This window comes from Cryptomeria japonica, chromosome 3 (assembly GCF_030272615.1).
Source record: "Cryptomeria japonica chromosome 3, Sugi_1.0, whole genome shotgun sequence".
Classification (NCBI taxonomy): domain Eukaryota; kingdom Viridiplantae; phylum Streptophyta; class Pinopsida; order Cupressales; family Cupressaceae; genus Cryptomeria; species Cryptomeria japonica.
Window position 1 is genome coordinate 210106467 of NC_081407.1, and position 26990 is coordinate 210133456.

General features: G+C 38.5%; 1 protein-coding gene across 3 annotated transcripts in view; it reads left to right on the forward strand.

Annotated features, from left to right (window-relative positions):
• Window positions 1-11245, forward strand: part of LOC131074562 (superoxide dismutase [Mn], mitochondrial) — a 77029-nt gene extending 65784 nt beyond the window's left edge. For all 3 annotated transcript variants that reach the window (XM_058011199.2, XM_058011201.2, XM_058011200.2), the window contains one exon: window positions 10954-11245. In XM_058011199.2, the coding sequence (XP_057867182.2) occupies window positions 10954-11049 (96 nt within the window). In that variant the 3' untranslated portion in view covers window positions 11050-11245. The remainder of the gene's footprint in view (window positions 1-10953) is intronic.
• Window positions 11246-26990: the final 15745 nt, after the last annotated feature.

Sequence of the window (26990 nt, forward strand, 5' to 3'; positions counted from 1 at the left end):
TAGTTATTAGTTTACTGATTACATTTGCGATATATGAATATTTATTGGCATTGGCAATTAATAATTATGGATTTATCATTTATCATTTATCATTTATGTATGGAAAGTCACATTGTATATTTTATTTTTGTATGGATTGTATATATTGAACATATATATAATATATGGGTATATATATATATATATAATTAATACATATATATATAAAAGAAACGGGACTCGGACTCGGCTCGGACTCGGCAAGGCCGACTCGGACTCGGCGTCAGACTCGGTTGGACTCGGGAAAGTGAAAAACTCAAGAAATTTAGAGATTTTTAAAGATTTAAAACTTGTTTCAGACACCCTTTATTGAATACACCTTAAAGACACAAAAACATCATTAAACTCGGCTCATTTGATTACATACACAAGTATACATCAATCACATAAGCATAAATGCAAGTTGTAGCTGAAGAAAATAACAAACATAGATATATAAATATTGTCAAATGTATACAATATTACAAAACTCATGAAATAAAAAATCCATGTCATCATATGATCATCATCAAATGTTTCATACAAATAACAAAGGTAAATAGTAAATACTTAATACAACTACAAGTGTACAAGCCTATGGCTCAGAGGGCTGTGCACCCTCTCGCCCTGGCCCCCTGCAAAGGCGTTTAAAGTAGGTCCTGGATGATTCAACAACCATAGTCGCTCCCCGTGACACCATGCCATGCTCACCAACATCAGGAACGGCTGTGTCATGCTCACCAACATCAGGAACAACTGTGTCACTCTGAGTCTTAGTATTTCCTGTCTTTGCTTGTGCTCTCTGCTCCTCCTCTGCCATGGCTACAGCCTCAGCCTCTATATCTACCTGGTCGATCCAATCAATGTCATCATTACTAAATACAGCTGTAGGAGTCCCAGGAGCTGTCTGATTCTCATTGGCCCACTCTGCTTCAAGATCAACCTCATCTAGAATGATAGGAGACATGTCAACTGTTGCATTCTTTCTCATTCTCAGGTGGAGGTTGTAGTGAACAAAGACAAGATCATTCATCTTCTCCACAGATAATCTATTGCGCCTCTTGGAGTGTATGTGCTCAAACATACTCCAATACTCCAATTGCGCTCACAACTTGATGCGTTGCATGGTTGGCTCAAGATGTGAATGGCCAACTTCTGAACATTTGGTGTCTCTGGGCCAAAAAAGTTCCACCAATGATCTGAGTTTGAAATGAGAAAAATAAATAAAATCAGTCTCACTCATGGACTCATTTAACAAGTTACAATATAGTATTGAATAAAACTAAAATTAAGCGTAACAATTTATTTTTACCTGGCATCATAGTTGTCCTACCGTCTTTGGCGACAGGACGAGAGAAGGTCTCCCCTTGTGCTTCAGAGAACATCTGTAGCTCTTGAAAAAGGTCTATCTGAGAAGTACTAGCAGGTCCCATCTTCTTCATGATTGCATATAGTCCATTAGGACCTCTGCATCAGCCTTGAAAGAAGGGATAAAAGGGAATGCCGGATTCAGATAATAGGCTGCTGCATGGATGGGCCTATGAAGCTGATGATGCCATCTCCTATCAATGATCTCCCAAATGGGACCATACTTGCTCTCATCTGCTCCATAGACGAATCTGATGGCCTCCTTCGCCCTATCCATGCCCTCATATATATAGCCCATTGCAGGCTTATCTCCATCCGCAACTCGCACCAAAACCACCAAGGGCTTAACAAACTGCAAAATTGAAAATATTGTGTAATTTAGAAAAATGAGCAAATAAGAGAATACATATAATAAGTTATAAAACATGAAGTTAAATTGTAGAATTTATAAAAAAATTACCTTCACTATCTCATCACAAGGGACCCAAAAGCCTTGCTCATCAAAAATGCAGTTTGCCATCTCTATCCCTGCAGGGGTGGTAGCATAGGATGAGGAAGACCACTCCTCACCAACAATCATACATCTCAAGGCAGACTTAGACCTAAGCATGGACTGTAATGTGAGGAAGTTTGTGGCAAATCTTATGATTCCTGGATGATGCAACTCCTTCTGCTCTGTGTATTGTCTCATAAGAGCCAACACCCATGAATGATTATATACAAATCTGTAGACATTTCTTGCCCTTTCTACACATCTCTTGACCCATGGGATTTTTCCAATATCCTCCAACATGAGGTCAATGCAATGAGCAGCACATGGAGTCCAAACTATAGATGGGTGCCTCTCCATCAATAGTCTACTTGCAGCAACATAATTTGTTGCATTGTAAATTGTAATTAATGGAGGTACAAACTACAAGATAGTAATTAATTTGCAAACAAAATTAGTTTGTAATCAAAAGTTTACCCACAACAACATAATTTGCTGCATTGTCGGTCACCACCTGTACCACGTTCTCCTCACCCACATCTTCAATCACCTCCTCTATCTGCTCACATAGGTAGGTGGCATTCTTGCAATGGGCAGAGGCATCAATGGACTTGATGAAAATGGTGCCCCCTGAAATAAAAAAATAAAGCTAGGTCAATGATCATTCAATAAACCATTAGATAAAAATAAAAAATTAAAGACTATATGAAACTAAAATTAATCAATCACCTGCAGAAGAAACAAGAAAATTAAGGAGAGTTCTATTTCTCCTATCCGTCCAACCATCAGTCATGATGGTGCAACCTTTAGTGCTCCATATGTGGCGTTGTTCATCTAAATCCTTTTTCACATCATCCACCATTTGAGACAAAATGGGTCCCCTCAAATCACTCTCACTAGGGGCTTTGAACTCCGCCCCGCATATGGTAATGGCATCAACCATTTGTTGCCAATAAGGAGACCTGTTGCAAAGAAACTCAATGAGATAAGTTAAGTATAAAAATTCAATGAGATAAGTTAAGTATAAAAATTAAAACAATCAAAGTTATCAAACATAAAAGTTAGTAAAACATTCACCTGGCTACAAAGAATGGAATACAGTTGTAGCTCCAAAACCTGCCAACTGCCATTTTAGTAGCATCATGGATCTCCTTGTTCCAACCCATGCCCTCAAGCAACGGTTGGGACCCAGGAGTAGTGCGAGGCACAAAGAAGGAATCCAACCTAGATTTACGAATCCTAGGTCCAATGGTAACATTCCCACTACAACTACTAGTGGTAGGAGCATGAGAAGTGGTGGTGGCACTGCCACTTATAGAAGCAGAAGCAGAAACGGAAGCACCAGCAGTAGCAAACTGAGTGGGACGATATGGAGGTAAGGAAGAAGGGCCTCCAACACAACCTAACTGTGTCCCTCTTCCTAAAACTATCTCTCTTCCAATGGCCGCTCAATCCTCCTTTTGTTTCTTTTTTCTTTCAATCTCCTCAACCATTACATAACAATCACGTATGGCCTTAGGGATTGCTTTTAGGCATGGTTCGGCATCATGTCCATGCACACCAGCAATATGGTATTTCAGCCTATATATACCTCAATGGAATATTGTTTTGCAAAACATACATTTTGTTTACCCCTTTCCTTGCCCTAGAAAATCCTCATGATATTTCCAAGCAGGGTCCTTTCTCATGGGGGGTCTAGAAGCTGAAGTAGACATTTTAGGATAGTTTTGTGAAATTTGAAGTTGAGGCAAATAATAAAGTGAAGTTTGCTGCAATAAAAAATTACAAATACAAAATAAAATTAATACATACATTCAAAAAAACTAAAGTAGGGTTTGTAAATTTTTTTTAAAAAAAATTGTAGGGTTTGTCAAACCCTACTTTAAAAAAAAATAAATTTACAAACCCTACATACAACCCTACATAGTACAACTACATACTACATGCTACATACAAATTACAAACATACAAAAGATCTTGCATCCAAGAAAATGTAAAACTTTCAAAATAAATGAATAGAAAATGGAATTTTTGCATACAAGAAACAAAATAATGTTCAAAAAAACAATCTTACCTCTTACAACAAGCTTGAAATGAGCTGCAAACTCTTCCTATCCAACTCTTGATGCACCAAATCGAAACACAATGCAGCTCCAATGTGACAAATTGAAGAAAACTTGAGCTTCCTCCTTGCTGGTTTTTCTTCTATGCACCCTTGTTTTTCTTCCCAACTCACTTTACTCTTCCTTTTTTTGCAATTGAATGAAATGAAAGTCACTTTTAGGGCTAGAAGACAATTAACATTAAAAAACGATTTTAAAAAAACTTTGCAAACTAATTTTTTTTTGTGTTTTAACTTATGCCAACGCCGGCCGAGTCTAGGGCTCGGGACTCGCCGAGTTTGGCGAGTTTGGGCCAAACTCACCAACTCGGCGAGTTCGAGTCCGAGCCCGTGGGACTCGGCAGGCCTGACTTGGAATCGGACTCGCCAAGTCTGGGCGAGTCCCATTTCTCTGATATATATATATATATATATATACGGACGAACCCGTACCCGTACCCGTACCTGCACCCAAGTTTTTTTTTTTGGTCGGATTTGTGAATCCATACTTGAATCCGAACCCGAACCGATAACTTAGCTAAGACCTAGAATGTGAGAAGATAGATGAACAACTAGGTGGAGTCCTACTGGGTTGGGCCTCACCATAAGGTTGAACAATCCGACACCAACTTAGTGCAATCTTCTAAGGGATACTTCGAATATGTTCAAATCGTTACACCATCTGACATTGATCACCATTCAAGTTAATGCATGAATGATAGACGCGTAACTACTCGAGATTAAGCTCATTCTATGTTAGTTGACCACGCAGGGCGCCCTTACAATCAGCAAGAGGCTAGTGGTTTGGACTAGGCAGATTCCACGCGAGTGCATTCAGTAACTTCCTTCATTCAATCTAATTATTTACCATCTAAAATGAAGATTCATCAAGAGGCCATGCATATTGCAAAGAAACGACACATTTCACCATAACTTAAATGAAAATGGAGTTCATTTACAATCAAGGCAACAATTTCTTGCCCTCTCCGACTCTACTCTAATTGCTACTTTATTCACTATTCTTCTGCTACTGACTATTCTACTGACTATAACTATCAACTAACTATTCACTATTAACCTTTATAAATGAAGAGCCAGAGCTTTATATAGAGAGCTCTTTACAATTCAATGGCTCTGATTAATTTACAATCAATGGCTAGGATTACAAGATGGAAACCCTAATTAGGGTTTGTAACAACAAACTCCCCTAGCCAATGAGAAAATTACATTCAATATTTGAGAACCAATAGGAAAACAGGGGTAGGTACATCGAAGTTTGTGCCATCACTGGTGAGTCAGGTACATTGAATCTGGACATGCTGATGTGGACCTATTTGACTGGAGGAATAGTGATTGGGATGCCACCTTGTCTTGCGTTTGTGCTTGGTTAATCAAGGAACATTGTATTTCTCGATATTCAATGTGATAATGATGAGAAGCTAACTTTGATTAACTCTTCTGAAACTATCTACTTCTTTCAACGTACCCTTGCACTGGCCTTGGTTGATCCTCCTCTATCCTTGATGTACTAGATGAATTATGTACCTCTCCTTGGCTCACCTGTGTTTGATGAGGCCTCTTCACGGTCAAGTCGCTCCTCCTCTGGTAGCTCACCTCGCCTTGAAGTGTTTATAAGATCTTTCTTCTCTACCATCTTGCGATTTCAACTTTGAAGCACCTTGAGTCCTCTCTCACGCATTTGAAGTGTCCTTGATGATGACGAAACTTGAAGAGGTCGCCCTTGTCCTAGCCTGATCTTCCTCCAACTTGATTTGATTGACCTGCAAAACAAACAAAAGATGATTAAGAATACATGATATATTCATCCTAACATGGTATTTCTCACTTCAAACCATTAACAAGAAGGCATTAAGATCAATTTGCTCTGGATCCTCTCCAAGGACATGCCCTATAATGAAATTCACTCTGGACCCTTTGGAAGGACAAGCCCTATAATGAAATTCGCTTTGGACCCTTTGGAAGGGTTAGGAGCGAAAATTGACAAAGTTGCTCAATTTACTTCACATAGACTTCATTTTCAACCTTACCTTACCAAGATCAAATCATTCGCCTCCAAAATTGCTTAGGAATAGGTTTCGCTCAAGGGCCTAGGCAAAACATTAGACCTCCTAGGAATTTCGCTCTGGACCCTCTGTAATTTTCAGGAGTGAAATTGATATTTTGCTTGATTTTCCTTCATAAAACTTCATTTCTCATCCTTTTCTCATCAAAAACAAGTCTTTTGCCCTAAAAAATTCTTAGGAATAGGTTAGTTCAAAGGCCTAGGGAAGGTACAAGACTTCCTAAAGAAATTCGCTTTGGACCCTTTGGAAGGGTTAGGAGCTTAGGTGAATTTCACTCTGGACCCTCTGGAAGGGTCAGGAGAGAAATTTGTCTTTTAGCCTCAAATTCATCATCTCTTTGCCTCAAATCACTTCTCAAGGCAAGTATACATCAATCTTTTCTCAACCATGCCTTAGGAACCAAGATTTCGACCCCAAACAAGGAGCAAATAGAGGTTTTAGGAAATTTCACTCTGGACCCTTTGGAAGGGTCAATAGCGAAATTTGTCTTTTGACACCATTCATCTTCCATTCATCATCACTTTGCCTTGAACTTAACTTATCAAACCTCCTATCATGATCAAGTCAACTCGCCATCAATTTAGCTTAAAACAAGGTTCTTTTAGTGCATTAGGCAAAATGGAGAGTCTTTCTAGGAATTTCACTCTGGACCCTTTGGAAGGGTCAGGAGCTTAGATGAATTTTGCTCTGGACCCTTTGGAAGAGTAAGGAGTGAAATTTGCTTTTCTAGACTCTATTCACACTCAACTTGCCTAGGACTTGTCTTTTCCACCCTTACCTTATCATACTCAAGCCAATTTGCTCTCAAAGTGATGTCCACTCGATGTTTTTGGTGAGGAATTAAGTCTTTTGGAGGATTTCGCTCTGGACCCTTTGGAAGGGTTAGGAGCGAATTTTGCATTTTAGGCTTAATTCACATCCCTTTTCACTTGGCTTTATCTTAAACTTGATTTTTGAATCCTTTCCTTGCCATGCATGACCACCATTCAATGCTTCTAGTGAGGAATTAGGTCATTTGGAGAATTTCGCTCTGGACCCTTTGGAAGGGTCAGGAGCTTAGATGAATTTCACTCTGGATCCTTTGGAAGGGTCAGGAGCTTAGATGAATTTCGCTCTGGACCCTTTGGAAGGGTTAGGAGCAAAATTTGACAATTATGCTCAAATCCCTCACATTTAGTGATCATGACCTACTCAAATGCATGCCTAAGGGTGCCTCTAAGTTCAATCAACCTTAATTAAAGGTTTGGAACCTAAGCTTGATGCAAAGAAGGGAGATCTAAGGAAATTTGCTTTGGACCCTTTGGAAGGGTCAAAAGCGAATTTGAGGAATTAGCCTTAGATATCATTCAAACGTTCAATACTTCACCCTCATCCACATTGCTCTCACCTTAAGACATGTTAACAAATCACCTTAAGGTGGCGTCTAGTTCAAAATGTTGGATCAAAAGCACATCTTAACAATTTCGCCCAGGTACCCTTGGAAGGACAGGACCTAAAGAGGAATTTCGCTCTGGACCCTTTGGAAGGGTCAGGAGCGAAATTCATGTTTTAGGCTCAATTTCCTCATCCCATCTCGTTCCAACTTGCTCACAAGGTATAGATAGGTCATTCCTCACTCAGTCAAGGCGTAGGAGCAAGCTTTGAGGTCTAAACTGGGAACAAGAGAAGAGTCTAAGGAAATTCGCTCTGGACCCTTTGGAAGGGTCATGAGCGAATTTTGCAATAATGCTCAAATTCTTGACCTGTTCTCCAAATTTCTAAGTCTAAGTTTAATCAAAGGCATCCAAAAGGTTAATTCAAGCTAATTTCTTCCCAATCCATACCTTAAAGCGAAGGTTTTGTCCAAAATAGGAGTCAAACGGGAGCTAAGGAAGATTTCGCTCCTGTCCCTTTGGAAGGGTCGAGCGAATTTTGCATTTGTGCTCAAATTCTTATTCAACTCTCAAGTTTTCAAGTCTAGGCTTGGTCGTTAGGCCTTTTCCAAGGATAAGTAGGTCAGTTTCATATCAATCAATGCCTAGAAGTAAAAGAACTTCATCATTCATCAACTGTACCAATCTCAAACCCTCAAAGGGAAGAATCCTTGAGAACACCTGCTTACATACCTCCATTCACTTCCTTAACTCAATGACATAGGCCCCAAAAGGCAAGATTCCTAGCATGATACAAAGACTTCCTCACCAACGGTTGCCCATAGAATGTCGAGGACGGCTAGAACAACTATAGGTAGGACGGGAGCTGGAGGGCAAGAATTAGAGAAACGAGCGAGGGAAACAATCAATGAATCATTAGGGAGGGAGCAAAGGATGGAAGGAAAGCAAGCACAGTACAGTAGAAAACTCAATCAAGACTCAACCCTAGAAGCAAGTTCCAGGCCCAACCAAGAGAAAACTTTCAACAGAGATCCTGACCTGGATCACCTACTGACCCATTTGAGCCTAAGCAGACCATCCTATCCTAATGATCTCCCTGGCAACTCTCCAATGCAAAGATTAATAGCCAAGAACCTAAATGACCAAGAAAACTAACCCTAGAAAGCAAAAAGCAGGGGTCCCCATTTGCAATGGGGCGATGTGTGAATACGTCACAACAGGTTGTCACACACCAAATTGGCGTCTTGCTTGGCAGTGACCTTAAGACTACTTTAACTTTTTCTATAATTGATATACTGGGGTTCTATTGGAGGGGTCCTATATAGGAACCATACCAACATAGTAACTGCATAACCAACATAAAGTATAATAGAGAAAATAGGTAACCAAAGTGATGCATACACCTCTTACATCAAATTCAAATAACTATACACAAAAATGCCTGTCAGATAGAGTAGATCAAAATCAGCTCGGACCCTACTGAGCATCAAATACAAAACATCCACAGACACCTAAAAACCAGCCATCAAACAATAGATACTTCTTCATAGTTGAAACATATAATCAACGACTACCTGGAGGAGCCATTTTCCAACACTCAGAAACTTGACCATAAACCCCATTCCTTGAAATAGGAACCACCTCCAATAATGATGTTAATACACCAAGGCTGACATTGCCCCATGCACCTTGACATCTCTGATAATCTTTATTTGGTGGACAACCCTTGTCAGAAGACATTCTCTAGTAATGGCATCTTTGACCCACCCAACAATTCTAGTGTGCCATTGTGTGAAGTTAAACTCATATGGTGCATTGACATTCTTAAGTTTTGAAAGAACTCCTCCAATATTTTTTGGTCCACCCTTAGCTCATGCCCATCTTCCTACAATTGCAAAATAGAAACTTCAATCTGAATGCTTGATAATAGTACATTACTTGGCTCCCCTCAAAAGGATCACCACCTTTTACATCATCCTCTTCTTTAACCTTGAACTAGGAGCTTCAACAAACAAGCCCTTATCTCTTCGTTCACAACGGCCTTAGAGAGTCTCTCCCTGAATTCAGTGAGAATCATAGTACGACTGAAAGCATCCCATATCTGCCAAGCCTTCTTCACCTAAAATTGCCTTCACCAGCTGTAAATGTACAACCTCTTTACAATTGAAAATCCTTTTTTAAGTAGTGATCCAGGGGGACTCACCACCTGCCATTGTGTAAGAAACACCAAGCCTTTGCTGCAATAAGACACCTGGTCTTAATATTCACACTACACCCAAAGGGCCAGCTAAAAAGAAAATTACCTTAACTTCACCTTAAATTCATAGCCTCTTTTAAAGCTTGGTACTGGAGAGAAAACCTAGGAATTAAATAATGAACTTTATATAAGGTAAATGGAAAACAGCTTTCTTATTGGTTTTTTCAAGGGGGATCTCATATGACTAATTGGTGTCTCACTTGGGGGTGATGTTTGTTCTTTTAAATAATGGACAGTGTTTAGACACTTAGATTTTGCTCTCATTATTGTTGTTTTGATGTTGTATGTGTCATTTTTTGAACTCATGGGCGTTATTTCACCACAGTACATTTGTGTTTCGATGAGATATATTTGTTCATTGACTTTAATATAATATAATTTTTCAATTGAATTCTTGTAGTTTTTCTCTATGATTTACAATTTTGGTTTTACACTCATTTGAGTTTACTCTTCTATTAGGTCTTTTATTTTTATCTTTCTTGTTCATAGACGTTGCAGTCACTTGTCGCTATTGTTATTATATGTACAGGGATCTTATATGACTAAATTGGTGTCACTTAGGGGTGATGTATAGTGTTTACACACTTTGCTTTTGCTGTCATTGTTGTTTTGATGTTTTATCTGTCTGTTTTTGAATTCATTGGGGTTATTTTTCACCACAGCACGTTTATATTATATTGAGATATATTTGTTCATTGACTTTAATATAATATATTTTTTCAATTCTTTTAGTTTTTCTCTATGATTTACAATTTTGATTTTATGCTCATTCAAATTAACTGTTCTATTAGGTTTTTGATTTGTCTTTCTTGTTCATAGACTTTGCTGTAGGAAATCACTCCTCGCTATTGTTATTGGAAGTGGCTAAACTCCACACAAAATGGCAGGCCGTACAGTTTTCAAAAATCTCAAAAGACAATGGATTTCTGCAAAATTTTCAGGAGTTAAATCTTCATGCTCTGCATCCCCTTTACTGTTAAACCACAAAAAATCCGACGAAAAAATGCTGTGTTTTGCAGAGCTGGGAGGTTTTTTGGAGTGCCATTTTGTGTGAAGATTAGCCTGTACCATTGTTATTAGTTGCTTTCAAGTCTAATTGACATACAGTGGTTACATGTGGATTTTAATATAATATAATTTCATATTAATAGCAAAATTGACAGGTATTTGTTTGCTTTACTATGAGACATTTGCTTGACTTTTGTTGCTTTTTTCTCCCTTACAACTTATGGAGTCCATCTAATAAAATGTTGGTGATGCAGTATAAAAATGTACGGCCTGATTATTTGAAGAACATTTGGAAGGTGATTAATTGGAAATATGCAGAGGGTGTATATGAGGAGGCGGCCAAACCATGACAGACACTGTTTTGAAAAATTGGCGCAGAAGTTGAATAGTTATCTTTATTGATAGATCTTTGGTGTCTATCAATACAGTAGTACAATCTTGTTTAAATTGTTCATTACAACTTTGATACCATGAAGGAAAACAGGCTTGTAACTTTGAAACTCCTAGTCCTTCAATAAAATATAGAAAGATCTTATGTGCTGCAAATTGGTATACTCTGGTTTATTTTTTTCTTTACTGATTAGAAAACAATAGATGAAAATTTTGTGCATGCCAAGTTGTCCATATAATTCTTTAGAAACTAGAAATGTTTTTGAGATAATATATGAGGTTCTATTAATGGTGCCTCGTCCCTGAGATTACTAACAACATACATCAGAAAGAGAGAAACTGCATGAACAACCCTTCTATTGGACGTTAGCTAGACTACTACTTAATACAGATAGCATTGACAAACTTGAAAAAATAATTTAAGGACATTCTACTACTAGACCCAATCAACTGATGTTAAATAGCAGTATAAAAACCATATACCCAAGACCAAAATAATACATTGTAAGCTGAACTAAGCATCTGTAAGCACCCCCATTGAGACATACAAGTGTTGGGAAGAGCTGTGAGCCATCTATCATATGCCTGACCATATACTCCAACCAACTCCACCTAAGGAACTAATGGCCCAACTACATTATCCAGCCCATTGGATTTGAACCCCGTAATAATTTTAATCCTCCGACCAGCCCTAACCAGTTAATCATTTTCCAAAAGTTGCATTTTTTAACCAATTGTAAGCTTCATTATACCTTTATGTTGAGAGATTGCCATATGTTTTATAACCTTATGAAGGTCTGCATGTCTACCGTTAATTCCTAGACTGTCTTATCCATTGCCTTAATAATTAAGATCCATCTCCAAACCACCCATAGTCTTCTTGCCCTTGACTTCTTCCTCTGAAATGCTTGCTTGGATACCCAACATCTCTGCCTGCTGAAAATTGTTCTTCAAAGTAGGGCGAACCAGAAGATCCAACAAACTCTCTCTTATTGTTGTATCATTCACCGCCACCTTCACTTTAAGAAATCATCGAATATTGTCCCCCTGTTAGGCGTAAAATACAATAATACTTTTTGTTATGCTTGAATAATACTTTATTATGTAGTTAGTCGGCCATGTGGGTTCCTGTAGGAGTAGTTGTCAGTTATGATGGTTGGTATCTCGGCCAACCGCCAAGTACTATTTATATTGCAGTGTAAGGGAACCCATGCAGTGATGATCATGCACTGAATTTTCTGGATGCAATAAAAGACATCATTCTGGCCTATGTGAATTCTGTATATTCGGTGAATTGCTGTTTAAATGTTATCTGTATATTTCCATTCTGTTGCTTTGTAATTCAAACTGATACCGTAGGAAGCAAACACCCTCCTACTGTTGACCTTCACCTCCTTGGGGGCCAGGGATAACTTTGAACTTACCAACATTGTTACTGTTGAACTTTTTTTTGAGTTTGTGACTTGTGACCTTCCCATGCCAAAATGGGTCACGAGAGCCTCCTCCACCTGCCATTATCACTGAACCACAACAGAATCATAAAAAACTGTAAGAGAATACCAATGTTATGAACAACACAAATGATACCTCAAGCTATAGCCAACATATGGTTCATATTGCCCACATGCTCCACACTAACTTCCTATTTAATTATTGCTTGTTTGTATGTTGATATTTAAAGCCTGTACATGTGAAGGAACACATCCGCATGAGCACTGCGGCCAATGATCCCACACTTGACTCAATCTAGACACACTGAGGTTTGGCCAATCTACCATCTCATGGTTTTCCATGTACATCTCCTTTTGTTTCAACCCTTCATTTGCTGGTAAATCAACTACATGATTTTACTCTTGGAAACAATGCCACACTTGAACAGATGCAAACTTAATTTTTCAATAAATAACATTCTAGAACTACCTCAATTTTTGAATCTGGATATAGATCCCCTTTTCATTGAATTTATCGCTATTTGAGAATGCCTTTTAACTTTTACACCTGTGTACCTCACTACATATGCAGCTTGAAGGCTTGCTAGCAGGGCTTGTACCTCAACTTCATTCTTGGTTTTAACCCCAAGTATTTGGAGCCTCCTAGCACAAAATTACCATTTCCATCTCTTATCACAGAGTTCACTACTTCTCCCAGGTTCACTTGCTAAGCACCATCAAAGTTAATTTTAACTCTAGCCGTCAGCATTCATCAGTTTTCTTTTTGACCATTACTATACTTCAGTAATCCGTGAACAAGGTGTTCTAGATTGTTAGCATTGGTTTTCTTGGTTCTATAAATTGGATCAAGTTTTCCAATGATAAACCTGAAGACATTATATGAATAGTTTTTATGAGAATGCATACTTGGGGGAATCTATATGTGCCAGTAATTCTTGAACAAGGTGTGCTAGATTGTTAGCATTGGTTTTCTTGGTTCTATAAATTGGATCAAGTTTTCCAATAATAAACTTGAAGACATTATATGAATAGTTTTTATGAGAATACATACTTTGGGGAATCCATATGGGCCTTTGTCTGAGAATATAAAACAACTTTTATGAATGCTAAAAGGCACTAGCGTAAGTGGCTATGTAATGTTCTCTTTTTAAATGAGACTAAAAAAACAAAATATAAAAAATAATATAATTAAAATTTAATTAAGTTTAATGAATGGTCAAAAGGTATGAAATGAAGAATTGTGACTCCCTCAAACATGAGATATAAAAGGGAGATCATTTGAGGACATCCATAAATCATCAATGGGAATATGAAGGAAATCAATTTGAAAAAAAAAAAAAAAATTCATAAAGGCAGCAATGAAGGTTGGTGACTCAATTCTTGTGTAGGGTGGTGACTCATATCTTGTGAAGGGTGGTGACTGTCAACTTCAAGAAATGGGTATAAAGGGCAAATCAATCCTCCAAGCAAAGAATGAAGGATTAATAAAGGGAAAATCGTCAATTCAAGAATTCATCATTAAATATATATATATTTTTGTTATATACAAATTCAGATATCCATTCAAGAACCAATTTATAAAATCATATCATCAATCAAACAATTATACGAACTTCAATTATTCAAATGTCATATATTCATATATAATTCATCAAGTAACATTTAAGAATCCACTCATTAACCCATCAAGAAATGCCAATAAAGAGAGATCAAACAATCAATATATCAATTTTGAATTCTAGTTAGTATCTATCAACCAAATGGGGTTTGGGCCCATGGGTGGCCTAAGGTTTGGAAGGATAGGGTCTTTTCCTACTCTTTGCCAAGCTAGGGACAAGGTCCTTGGTATTGTCGCTCGACAACATTCGGGCTCACGAGTTGAGCTAGGGTTTAGAGGGAGGGGGTCTTTTCTTACCTTCGACAAACAAGGGATGAGGTCCTTCGTTTTGTCATTATTGAGTTAGGGATGTGGTCTTTTAGCTTAGCATATATGCAAGGTATTTACGTGAAATTCATGATTTGATCAATTCAATATTATGCTATGATTTATTGATTTGAGTATTGTTGATCTTTGGCAAGACAATTTGAAGAAGAATTATTGCAGAATGTTCTACTTTTAGAATTATTCATAGATGTATAAATTGAATATCATAATAAAATTTCATCATTTTTGATAAAGTTATATTTATTATAAATATAATGCAATTCTAATATTGTGTTGGAATTATTGTTTTAGGGCAAAATTCAGGAATATCCCAAAAAGGGACATTATAGGCCAAGCTGCTATTGAAATGGTATACTATAATATGCTAATAAAGAAAAAAGCCTAAGATAAACCCCATCACCACAAGGATAGGGCGGCCAATCAAGTACCAAAAATAGCTTCACATTGATTGGCAACCTTTTATTGTGAGCATAACACTAACTAGCAACCATGGATTGAGAGCATCACATAGTGAACAATCAAAATTATAAATGCAATAGAGCCATAAAGCTGATTTGGTACTCACTAAAGATCACCCAAACAACACCAAAATCCTATACATCCAACCAACCAACACTAAAAAAACACAAACTACCATTAGTTGATGTCAATGCATAGCCCATGAGCTCTTGGTAGACATAATAACAAAGATGCTAATGAAAAACTAAAAACACAACTAACCTCCACAATCAATTAATACTCCAATGACCAATCCATAAAAAGAGGCAACACCACAATCAACAATTTCTTCCATAGTAGAATCTGTTGGAGGTATCAAAGTTTCACCTATAGAGCCACTGTGTTTGTGTTATGAGCCTAGGGCTTTACAAGGGTTTTAAAATACTAAAGTTATCTTTGTTTTTCTATGGGCCTTGTTATATTTTGATGATGACCGTTGATTTCCGGTGTTCATGATTTAAATTGTTACTTGATAGGTCCACGGTCGTGGGTTTACCGGCCTTGTGTGCCTAGTTTCCCTTTTGGGTCGATCGTTACAATGTTTCATGTTTGTATTTTCTTTTGATGCCTAGGTCGCAATGTTTAAAAATGTCTTAATATTTCTCTAGGCCACAACCCCTTTACCCTTCACAAGTCTCCACGTGCACAAAAGTTTACTTAAAATGGCCATCTTCATAGCTCTACTCACGTGGGATACCGACAAGTATTACTGCTAAAAGGAAGACTTGCCCCGCACGACCTTCTCATTGGCAAGGATGCCCATATGGGCTAATAAATCAGGATGGTAGTAGTGCAAATGCTTATCCCGCATGATGTTGTTTTAATGAAATGAAAGGGTAGCTAGATTATCCTACGAGACAACAGGAACTAAAGAAAATATGCCAAATCTTTACCCCACAGGGTTCATGGGTTGAGCTCATAAACGTCGTAGGCTTAGCATATGAGCAACGAACAAGTCTTCCCGCTATCCCGCGCGACTCTCTGAAAAGATGAGGCCATCCTTATCCTGCATGAGTTAATTTAGGAGAAGATTGGTGCTGCGGGCTAAGTGTTGAAAGGAATTGGGTGGCCCCGCCATCCCGTAGGAGCATCAGTGATGTTCTACCAGGAATGAAGAAAAGTGAAGAAATTATGTCCCATATGGAAGAGCGGGAAGAGTGAGGTTTTAATGACCTTCTTATCCCGCACAATTGAAAAGACCCTACAAAAGGTGATGCGGGGAAGGAAATGGCCAACAGGTATATGCTCCCTGCTATCCCGCGGTAATGATGAAGAAGAAATGCCAATAAGCCCTTTATTGAAATACAATGCCCACGCGGGTTGGCGAGAACTATGGGGATTAATGAAAGATTTTATCCCGCGAGAAGATGAAACAAAGGGAAGTAGTGCTGCGGGGAAAGAGGTGGTGATTCAATGCATTATTCCCGCTATCGCGCGACAACAAAAGGGTTAACACCTAGGGATTCCCTTGCAACCAAGGGGCAGAAGATTAATGTCGATGCGGGAGAGCGGGAATGAAGGTGATCGAAAGAAGCACATGCCCCGCAACGTTTAGATGCAAATAAGAAATGTGGTGTGGGGAATGGATGGTTAAGGGATTCAATACTCCCCGCCATCTCGCGACGATGAAGACAAAAATACAAAGGCCGAAGCAGAATCAAGTCAAACGGGATGACTTCCGGGACAATGAGGAACGTGTGAAAAGTGAACAAATGTTACCCCACAGGGGTAAAAGAAGCTTGTGAAATGTGATGCGGGATAAGAGGGATAGAAGGGGATGGTTGTCCCCGCTATCCCGCACTTGTAGAATGTGGTACATGAAACAAAGAATGATGCATTCTTTTGGAATGAGGAGATGTCCAATGCGGGCCACCGGGATGTGCAACGATGATGATGAGGATCTTCCCCGCAGGGGAATAGTTCATTTTAGGAAGGTGATGTGGGGTATTCAAAGAGAGAACATAGTTCTCCCTGCTATCTCGCAAGAGAACATGAAAGGGCAATAAACTTTTGAATTCTTAGAATTTAAATGTGGCCAAAGGAGATTAATTATGTGCCATGACAACAGTGAAAATGACAATTAGGGGGTAATCTTAGCCATTCGTTCGTGCAATCAACGGTCGAATTCAAATTTCAAGCCACCAACCTTAGGTGCCATGCACGTATGAATTAATGGCGATCAATGCATGCGCCATAAAAGTGAATTTCAAGGGTCATTTGCAAGCACACAACATCCATAGAGTAACTAGAGCGATTTCCAGGTGATCAAAGAGAGAACTAGTGCAACCAAAGCAACCAAATTGCGTCCTAAACTAGTAACCGATAAAACCATACATTGTCATTTTGAAAAGGCTGTGTCTTGAATTGTTCGGGGGTGGGGGTGCGGGTGGGGGGGGGGGGGGGGTTTAGGAAACAATTGTGTTAATTGCTCTAGTTGTGGGAGTTTGTTGTCTGCTTGAATTGTGTTCTTCTCATTTAAAAAAAGTGAAAATGACATCCTCCTCAAGCGCTCCCACCTCGTCTGCCTCAAAAGCACAAGCTGCAACAAGCTCCTCTGACCCCAAAATTACCCATGCCATTCCATTTACCACAGTTTACCTAGTGCCTGAGATTGCTAGTGTACCTTTGAATAATCCAATCCCTCCTCCTGCTGCCACTGCTGCCATTGAAGCTGAACCAAGTGCCCCGTCAAAATAAAACCCTCCTAAGCCCAAAAGGAAGAGGGTAGATAAGACTGTTGTAGTCTTCACTGACGATGAACCATCAAACGAGCCTTACCCTCCTCCAAAAGCAAGAAAATCTACCCCAAAGAGGAGAAAACCTACTGCAAAGCCCTTTGCCCAAAAGTCGCCTGCAGAGGCTTCATTTGCTGAGAATCCACCTACTGATGAACAAAATCCACAAGGAGAGGCTTCTTAACCTAAGAAGATGAAGGCTACTGCAAAGAAGACTACACCCAAAGTCTCTAAGAAAACACAATAGACCTCTGTAGAAGGGGAGCAAGTTCCCGCTCAATCTGAACAATCTGCAGAGCCATTAGTTCCATTAGCCTCTGCAAAGATTGCAGAAAAAATTGAGGAGGTAGAGGAACATTCGGAGGAGATGGAGCATAGGAAGAAAAGAGAGGGAAGGAGCCTCCACCAGGATCTGTTAGAGTTGTTTCAGGGCTCTATAATGTAGGAGGGCATGAAGGTTGCATTTGGAGATAGTGAATCAGGATGTAGAGGTGCCCACATCACTGATAGAGGGTGGGACATATTTTATAACTTATATGGAAATAGGGATAAGTTTATCCCAGTCTCAAACCCATGGAGACTGAATTTGGGGAATTTGGTGGTCCCTAATGTTTTTGTGGAGCCAATGTTGATTAGGGAATTGGCCAAAAACTATCATAATCAAAGTATGACAGCGAAAACAACTACATGCCATGACTTGGTGGATGTATCAAAGGAGGCTATCATTGAGTGTTTTGATTTGGATAGGAGTGCTCTCAAAAAAATAGACAATGATAGGCTGAAAAAGGAATACTATGCTAAGAGGGACTTCTACAGACATAAGATTTTACCACTCTTTTTGAAAAAAAATTATAAAGGAGGAAAGAGTTACCTTGTAAACTCAGAAATGGAGCCCCTAGACCTCACCCTTTTTGAAAACTATTTTATTAAAACCTACTATGCCCTTTGTCAAGTTTTGGGAGAGGACTGTGGATTGATAGTAATGCCAATAGATTACATGATGATGGCAATAAGAATCCAACATGCTGATTACAATGAATCATATGATTTTGTTGAGATTATTCAGGATAGTTTGCATGAGGGCTTGATTAAAGCAAGGAACCTCAAGGAAGGATTGGAATTTAAACATTATTAATTGTTGTGCCATTTAATTCTTTATTAGAATAGACTTGGATGGGAGGAGTCCTTCAAGGTAAACCTTTTTGAGCCAAATACACATAGAAGTTGGCCAATCCAGAGGTGGACCCAAACATGGGATAGGGGTCCAAATATTCAAATTATTGTACATTCTTTGATTGCTTTGTTATGAGAATTCTGATGATGATGGGAGTTACATTAACTAGTCTCCCAAGGGACATTGTACAAATTTTAAGGGTCAAGAGTGCTAGGGTTGAAGGCATAGAGTATGTTGATGGTTACTTAACCCATAATTTTGGGGATTTCTTCTTCTATTCCAATTGTTCATTAATAAGGATGTATGGATGCAATCAAGCACCACATATTTTGCCCATCACAGTTTCACCTAGGCTTGCATTCATTGAGTTTATTTGGCAGATGTTGTGGTCAGAGAAAGAGCAAATAAGAACAGAAAGGAAGGGGCATCATCTTCCTCGGATGGTGAGATATAAAAAATTCAATGTAGGGTGTGACACCCTGGATAGAGTGTAGAAATTCCTTGTAAACAATTACAAGCTCAAGGTGGGTCAAGCAAGGCATTATGACCTCGAAGGCTACATAAATGATGTTAGAACAAATAAGCTGAGGGTGAGGGGCTTCACCCACCATTTTGATGAAAATGAAGATTTAATTAGAAATGCTTATCACTTTGAAGCCTTGTAGAGAAGAAGGAAATGAAACTATTTGAGCAAATTGGAAAGACAAAGGAAAGAAAAGGACCCTGAGTTCCAGGGATTTTGTGCCAACATCCACAATGACTTTGCCAGGATGTCTTACAAAGTCAGAATGTTTGACAAACTAATTGAAGATGAGTTGGCTAGGAGGCAGGTCAAACAACCCGGACATGGTAGAAGAAGAAAGGCACACATTTGACCCCTCAGTAAGATATAAGGGGAAGGTAGTTTTAAGGGGAGAATCTTCAAAGGATACACCACAATAGGGACCCCAAAGAGAAGAACAACCAACTCCCAAGGTAATTAGGAATGTGGAAAAGGGGAAGGCAAAGATCTCTGACTTTGTTGATATAATAGTAGAAGAAGACACCAATGTACCACCTCCATCTCCTCCTCATGATGCATTTAGTGAAGATGAAGCTGCAAAGGTTTTGGTTGATCTAGACAAGGCAATCATCCTAAGTGTGATCACTGAAGATGATGTCACAAACATGACAATTTTGTTAATACAGATGAATTTAAGTCTTTTTAACCGAGGGAGAAACTCAAAGATCTATCTAAGGAAGAAATCTAATTTTTTGATAAAAATAGTGTCAAATGTACTTCTGATGAGGGAAGAGAGTTAGTGAAGAAGAACGTTATTCTCTTGGTGTCAGGATGGGACCTTGAGAATTTTTTTCTCTTAGACCAGGTAATGAGGCAAGAGGACCCAGTATATGCATAAGAATTTTGGGAGCATGGGTAAAAAATAAATACAAGTATAACCACTTTTGCCCTGTGGTCTAAAGCTCCTACTACGGATAAGTCTGTTGTTTTGAAAGGAGTAGAGCATAAAACAAGTGATGCAGTGATTAGAACTTTTGCTGATACCACTGCAACAAAGGCATCCCCTGTATCTATGCATCTTGCACATTTTGCAAAATTAGTTGTAGAGGAACAAGAAAAGCAACATGAAAGGCTCAAAGCTTTACATGTAGCATTAAATGTTGATCATAAAAGGATTTTCATTGAAAATGCTAAGTTGAAAAGTGACTTAGCAATAAGAGATTCAAAAATGGGTTCTAAGCCCGAAGAGATGGAGAGGATGAGAACTACGAAAGACAAAAGAAGAGGCTGAGAAAAAAAAATTGGATGTTAGAAAATCTACAATTTTGCAGATCTCAAATAGGGTCCTTGACTGTCGAGATGAGGTCCACACCTCTTATTCTTTAGTGTCGCAATTGAGTGATCAGATTGATAGCATTCTTTCATTCTTTCAACTCGTTAGGACCACATGGTTCCCCAGGGGGCAACCATTAAAAGATTCTTTTTGCAATAAAAAATGATCCTACAACACCACAACTTGTGGGGACCACATGGAAGAATTTCAATTTACTGATTAAAGAACTCCCCCACGTAGAAGAAGAAAAGAAGGCTCTGACATAAAAGATTGGATCATACAGAGGCCTACAAATGTGGGACATTCCCCCAATCCTGACAAATCAGGGACATATGAAAGATCTCGCTTGGTGGAGAGATGATTTTGCAGCTGCAATAAATAAGGTTCTGGACGTGTTGGCAGAAAAACCAAATAAGGAGAATGCCTACAACCTAATTATTGATAAAATTATTGATGTGGACTCCCTCTATCATAAGTTTTCATTATAAACAATAATCATGCCCTCTCTGAGAGTTAAAGAGGCAATGAATAAGTTGCAGGGCCTGGAATCTTTTGTTTGGCCAATTAATGACAAATATCTGGCACAAGAAATATTGTTCTTTAGAGGAAGAACAACCAGAGGAGGAGTAGGTAAGATCGTATTTGTTTCTCCAGTTATAGGTTGGCATTTTTGACAATACTAATACAAATGCTCAACTACTTCCTACCAATTGAAATGTATCGGACCCAACTTCGATAATTTTGATCATAACTACAGCTGATGCGAGTGCAAATGAGTAACTTGACAGACTTCATCAATAGTGCGGGTCTAGGCTTCATATCAGGTCTATACAAGTTGCTCCATTTAATGAATCTTGAAGATTTGATATGCAAAGAAAACTTAAGCTACTTAACCACATTTTGTGAAAGATAGTATTAGGGTTTTTGACGGATGTCACAATTGATCCGAAGCTTGTTTGCTCCCTTAATGTTATAAAAGGAAATTCAAGGCCATTGTGAAGATGATGATAGGATGATGATGGAATGATACTCAAACTTTGAGAGGTTTTAGAATGTACATAGGTCATAAGAAATACAAAGAAGGATGAACATTTCCCTTCTCCAAATGTCCACTTGAAGTGTAAATTCTTATTTTGATGATTAATGAAAAATAGATCATTTTATGTGAGTCTCATATTTTCTATCCATGTGTTGTATGAGCTTTTATATCAATGACATATGAGTTTTTCTTTTTCCAGTAGGAATGTGTAGTTGAATGTTGGTCTCTTTCAAAGGAGTTAAATTCTATTTTCAAACTACTACAATACATGTTTGATTGGAAAATATCAGTCATTATGTATGGTTTTGTGAACAAATTATGCAAGTTATAATATGTTCAAATGGGTGTTGAATGTGTTTATTTTGGATGTTGATATCCTATAGATTTGAATCTGTTCACCCTAGACAGGCACTGATCAAGTTCAAAGCTCTCAGACTTGAATCCTTATTTCACCTTTTACATTCTTATTTCACCTTTTATATTTTCGTAGTATGAGTAGTTTTAGTTTAGATAACCAATCTCAATGCAGACATATGAAGTGTGAATCAAGGTTATAGCCAAAGCTGAAGGTTTATCTTATTTTCCTTGGTATATTTTTCATTGAGATATCTGCTTTATGTAACAATGTAAACCCATGAATAGTTATGAGAATCATTAGACACTGTTAAGGTACACCCACCTTGGTCTTGTAGAGCCAAAAGTGTTGAAGATTGCAGTCTTGGTGACTGAATCTTGTTTGTTGGTCAAATCCAGCCTTAGACTTGTTGATATGAACGTGGCTAAATCCTTAGGGTCTGAGGATTTTTTGATTTGGCAACCAGCAGATTGGTGACCTGTTAGGGACTCAATGTGCCAAAATACTCGTTGTATCTTCCAACCTAGTAGCTTGTCCGAGTGCTCAGAGTCATTGTTGTAAACAAAAGCAAAGAAAATTACCCCTGTTTTGGGTGGCGACTTTGAAAATATATTTAGCTTATTGAAGATTAAGAAGTTCATATGAGTAGTGATAGAGGAAACACTACTGGTACACGAAGGAGTGAACCTATTGCCAAACAAAAAGCTTCACAAAATGAGCGTAGCTCAGACTGAGAAGCAGGAGGGAGGGAACAAAGAGGCCACCACACAAATTCAGCTACAATAAGCAAAAGGTGGACTGTCAAAATGAGAGGTAATATTGAAACCCTAGCTATTGAATATTTTAGAACTATTAGCTCAGAAGTTCCTCTAAATACAGTTGAGAATCTTTATGAGTTGCAAGTTAGGGATAAAGGGAAGCATATTTCAAAAGGATATTATTTTGCTAGGGAAGTAGAGGATACCAATAGTGACGACTCACCTCCAAGGGAAAGTCTCGTTGCTAGTCATACCTTCCCAGCCATGGATAACAATATTTCCAACCCCTATTATGAAGATCCTATCCAAGCTAAAGTTCGGAAAGATCAGTTCTATACTAAGATTGAAAGGGTTAGACTTTAGAGAGAAACTGAAGCTAGATATGCTGAGCAACTGGCCAATGCACAAGCCAACTTTAGTCAAAATACATCTCACTCACAAGTAATAAGTCTCCCTCCCTTGTACATGAGTTTTCCTCATATCAAGCTCCATTCTAAGCCAATCCCACTGACTCAAATGTGTGTTCTACTTCGGCAAACCCACCTGCAAAATCAGTAGAGAAGTTGTAGTGGGAAGTTCATCAAATGAAGGCCCAAGCTGACATGGTGAGGCTTATTAGGGGAAGAGAGTTGGTGGCCCAAGAAATCCTTAATTTGAATTCTCAATCCCATCTATCTTTCCCATCCATCTCTGGGCAATCTGTTAATAATCTAAGTCAGCCCCCTATTGTGTCTACAGTGGGAAATCTTAGCTCCATGTCTGGCCCTACCCCTTTGTCAAATGTATCTACCACAAATAGCTCTTCTATGCCTCTGATCACAAGTGCTAGTGCCCAACCTACTATGGCTAGTACATCAACATCTCAGTTTGTGGGTCATACCCAGACTACTGCCGGTACCAAGGTTGTCACACCTAGTGCTACAACGAGTTCTATACCTATGTCTTACCCCTGGACTACTGGGATGCCTAGTGTGTCTTCTATTCCTGTTAGCATTAGTCAACCTTCTGCAAGTATTCAACCTAGAAATATTAATCAAACACGAACCAATCAACAACAAGGTGCTAGCCAACAACAGAACATGGTATCAAATCAACCTGCTAGACCAGAACTTGGAGGTAGTATCCTGGCTCCAATTTTCCCACTTCACTCATAGTATTTCCCCCTGCCACAATACCCTCCATACAACACCATGGGTGGAAAGAATGCTTACCAACAATATTTGCAATTTTTGCAATACTAGTAACATCTTGCACAGTTGCACCAACAAAAAAATCAAATACCTTATGCTCACCTTAATTAAGGAAACACGCAATAGCAACAAGCTTAGCAACAACAAATTCATCATCAACCCCATAATCAATATGCAAGGAGACCTATGCAGCTAGATAGATATAGGTAGATTGATTCTGCTAGGATTCAAGGTTATCCTAATGCTATTATCAATGAATTAAGGAATGCCATCCCTAAATTCTCAGGGAATAATGCAGTTATTGGTGAAGACCACATCAGGGCTTTCCAAAATGCGATGGATAATTTTGAGGTTGAGCATGAGGATGTTTATGCAGTCCCTTATAGATGATGTTAGGGAATGGTACAAAAGTTTGCTTGACTTGTCTATCAGATCCTTTCAAAACTTCAAGAGAATGTTCAAAGACCAATATGTTGATCACTTAGATCAAAATTTTTCCCTCTGTGAAATAACCAGTATAAGGAAAGCATCTTATTAGGAAGTAGCAAGTTTTAATAATAGATTCATCAATATATTCAATAAGATCCCACCTTAGTTAAAACCATTTGATCACGTGTGTGGTGTTTTATTATGATGCTTTTGATCCTAAGATTGGATATGAACTAAGGTCAAGGAACCCTCCCACTCTCAGTGATGCATGTAAGGAGGCTCTTACCATAGAGAACAACATAAAGGCTTTTGGCAAGGCATCAAAGAGAGATGATGTGAGGAACTTGCCAACCCTAGAGGGCACCACACCAAACAGCCAAAAGAGGAAGATAAAATGGACAAGGTTATGAATGCCCTCAAGGATCTGAATTATAAAATATCTAGAAATGAAAAGGGATTATCTCATGATAGAAAAAACTATCCAAGACACGATAGGTCAAGATTGCATGATATGCCCTATAACACAAATTGGAAAGATGGAAAACGTGTGACTACCAACCCAAAGCCTTCAGGTACCTAAGATACATCGGATGCTCTTAAGAGGTCTGAAGCACATTTTGTTGAGGAGAGTCCATGGTGTGTTGTATGAAATCTACCCCATGCACAAAACCAATGTGCAGTTGCAAAGGTCATGAAAGATGCATATGACACCTATGCCAGTTGCATGGAGGAAGGCTTTGAGAAAGATCATATGGTTAACATGATTTCTGTTGGTTCATTTCATAATAACATTAGATATTTTTCCTTTCAAGAGTATGGATTTGAGTTAGATGTTGATACCCAGAGGATGTGGAATTCAGGATATCAGCAAGAGGTCTTCTCAGACAATGAGGATGTAGAGGATTTCAAGGTTCATGCAGAAAATACACAATTAGAAGAGTTACGCTTGAAATGGCCACCAGAGGAAAAGATAGATAGTTGACCTTGGCTGCAATAGCCCAAGCCAAGAATGACTATAATATGAGATCAAAGAGTTGTCTTCCCAACCAAAGGAGGCCAAGAGGGCTTTTTATGAGGAATTAGCAGCCTGATACAAAAATGCAACAAGCTCCCCAAGATGCAGGCAATAAGAACTATACATGAAAGGAAACTGAAACTCAACAATATGTTCCAAAATCAAATCAGAAGCTTACAAAGCCTAACAGAGAAGCTCCAGGAGATATACATGTCAAGCCTGCTACTAGAGAAAAGGATAAGCAGTAGAAAGTAACTACACAAAAAGATGCTAATCTAGGTATTACTGGTATACCACTGTTTGATTTGGTCCAAACTTTGTCTCAGATTAAAATTTATGTCCCTCTATTGGAGATAATGAAAATTCAAGAGCATAAAGATAATGCACTATCACTAATCTCTAGTGTACCAAATGCATTCCATAGGACTAGTGTTAAAAATGTCTTAGAAGAAAATAATGCATATGTCAATGAGGAACAGTTAGAAAGTATGCAAGTCCCAAAGCTCTAGGTAGGAACTACCATAACTAAGAACCCATCCCAAGTAGACCCTTTTTATTTGACTTTGATGATCAATAACAGGCTTGTAAAGAATTGCATCATTGATTTCAGGGCTGCCATAAACATTATGCCAGTGGGTGTCATGAGATAATTAGGATTGTTTGTTGATTGCAATTATGGCGGATGTTATGCTATCGATAATCGATATGCACCAATCATAGGGACTATGAGAGATTTAGAGGTCAAGCTAGCAAATTTCCTTGAAGCTACTTACAATGTAGAGATCACTGTGGTGGATGTTCCTCCTCACTATGGTATGCTGCTATCAAGAGAGTGGACTGTTATGGTGGGAGGTAATGTGCATCTTGATTTGTCTTATGCTACTATCCATGTAAATGGTCAAGATGTCAAGTTAGAAAGGGACTCAAGGTTTGATACAATTGTGGAACAAATTGACCCAAACAATATGGTCTGTTTTTGTGATATCGATATGGAAAACTTCAAAATTGAGCCAACACAACCCCTTTTGCAGAATTCTTTCCCTAGCAACACAAAAGTTTAGAACAATCCTAAAGAGTTATGGCAGATATACTTTGATGTAGTAACGAGGGTTTAGGAGCAGGTATAATAGTCATTGCACCAAGGGGAAATACCTTTAAATACTCTTTCTACTTGTTATTTGAATGCACAAATAATGTGGTGGAATATGAGGCATTGCTACTAGGACTCAATCTTGTTGTTAAGCACGACATAAAGATCTTATCAGTTTGGGGAGATTCAGAGCTATTTATATCACAGACCAGGTCAAGGTATTCTTCAAAGAACAAAAGACAAAAGCAGTATTGTCATACTGTTTGGGATATAATTGAGTTCTTTGACACATTTAATGTCAATTGGGTAGAAAGATCCAAGAATATAATGGATGATTTCTTGGAAAATGTGGCATTGAAAAGTGATGATATCACCTCGGCTGTAATT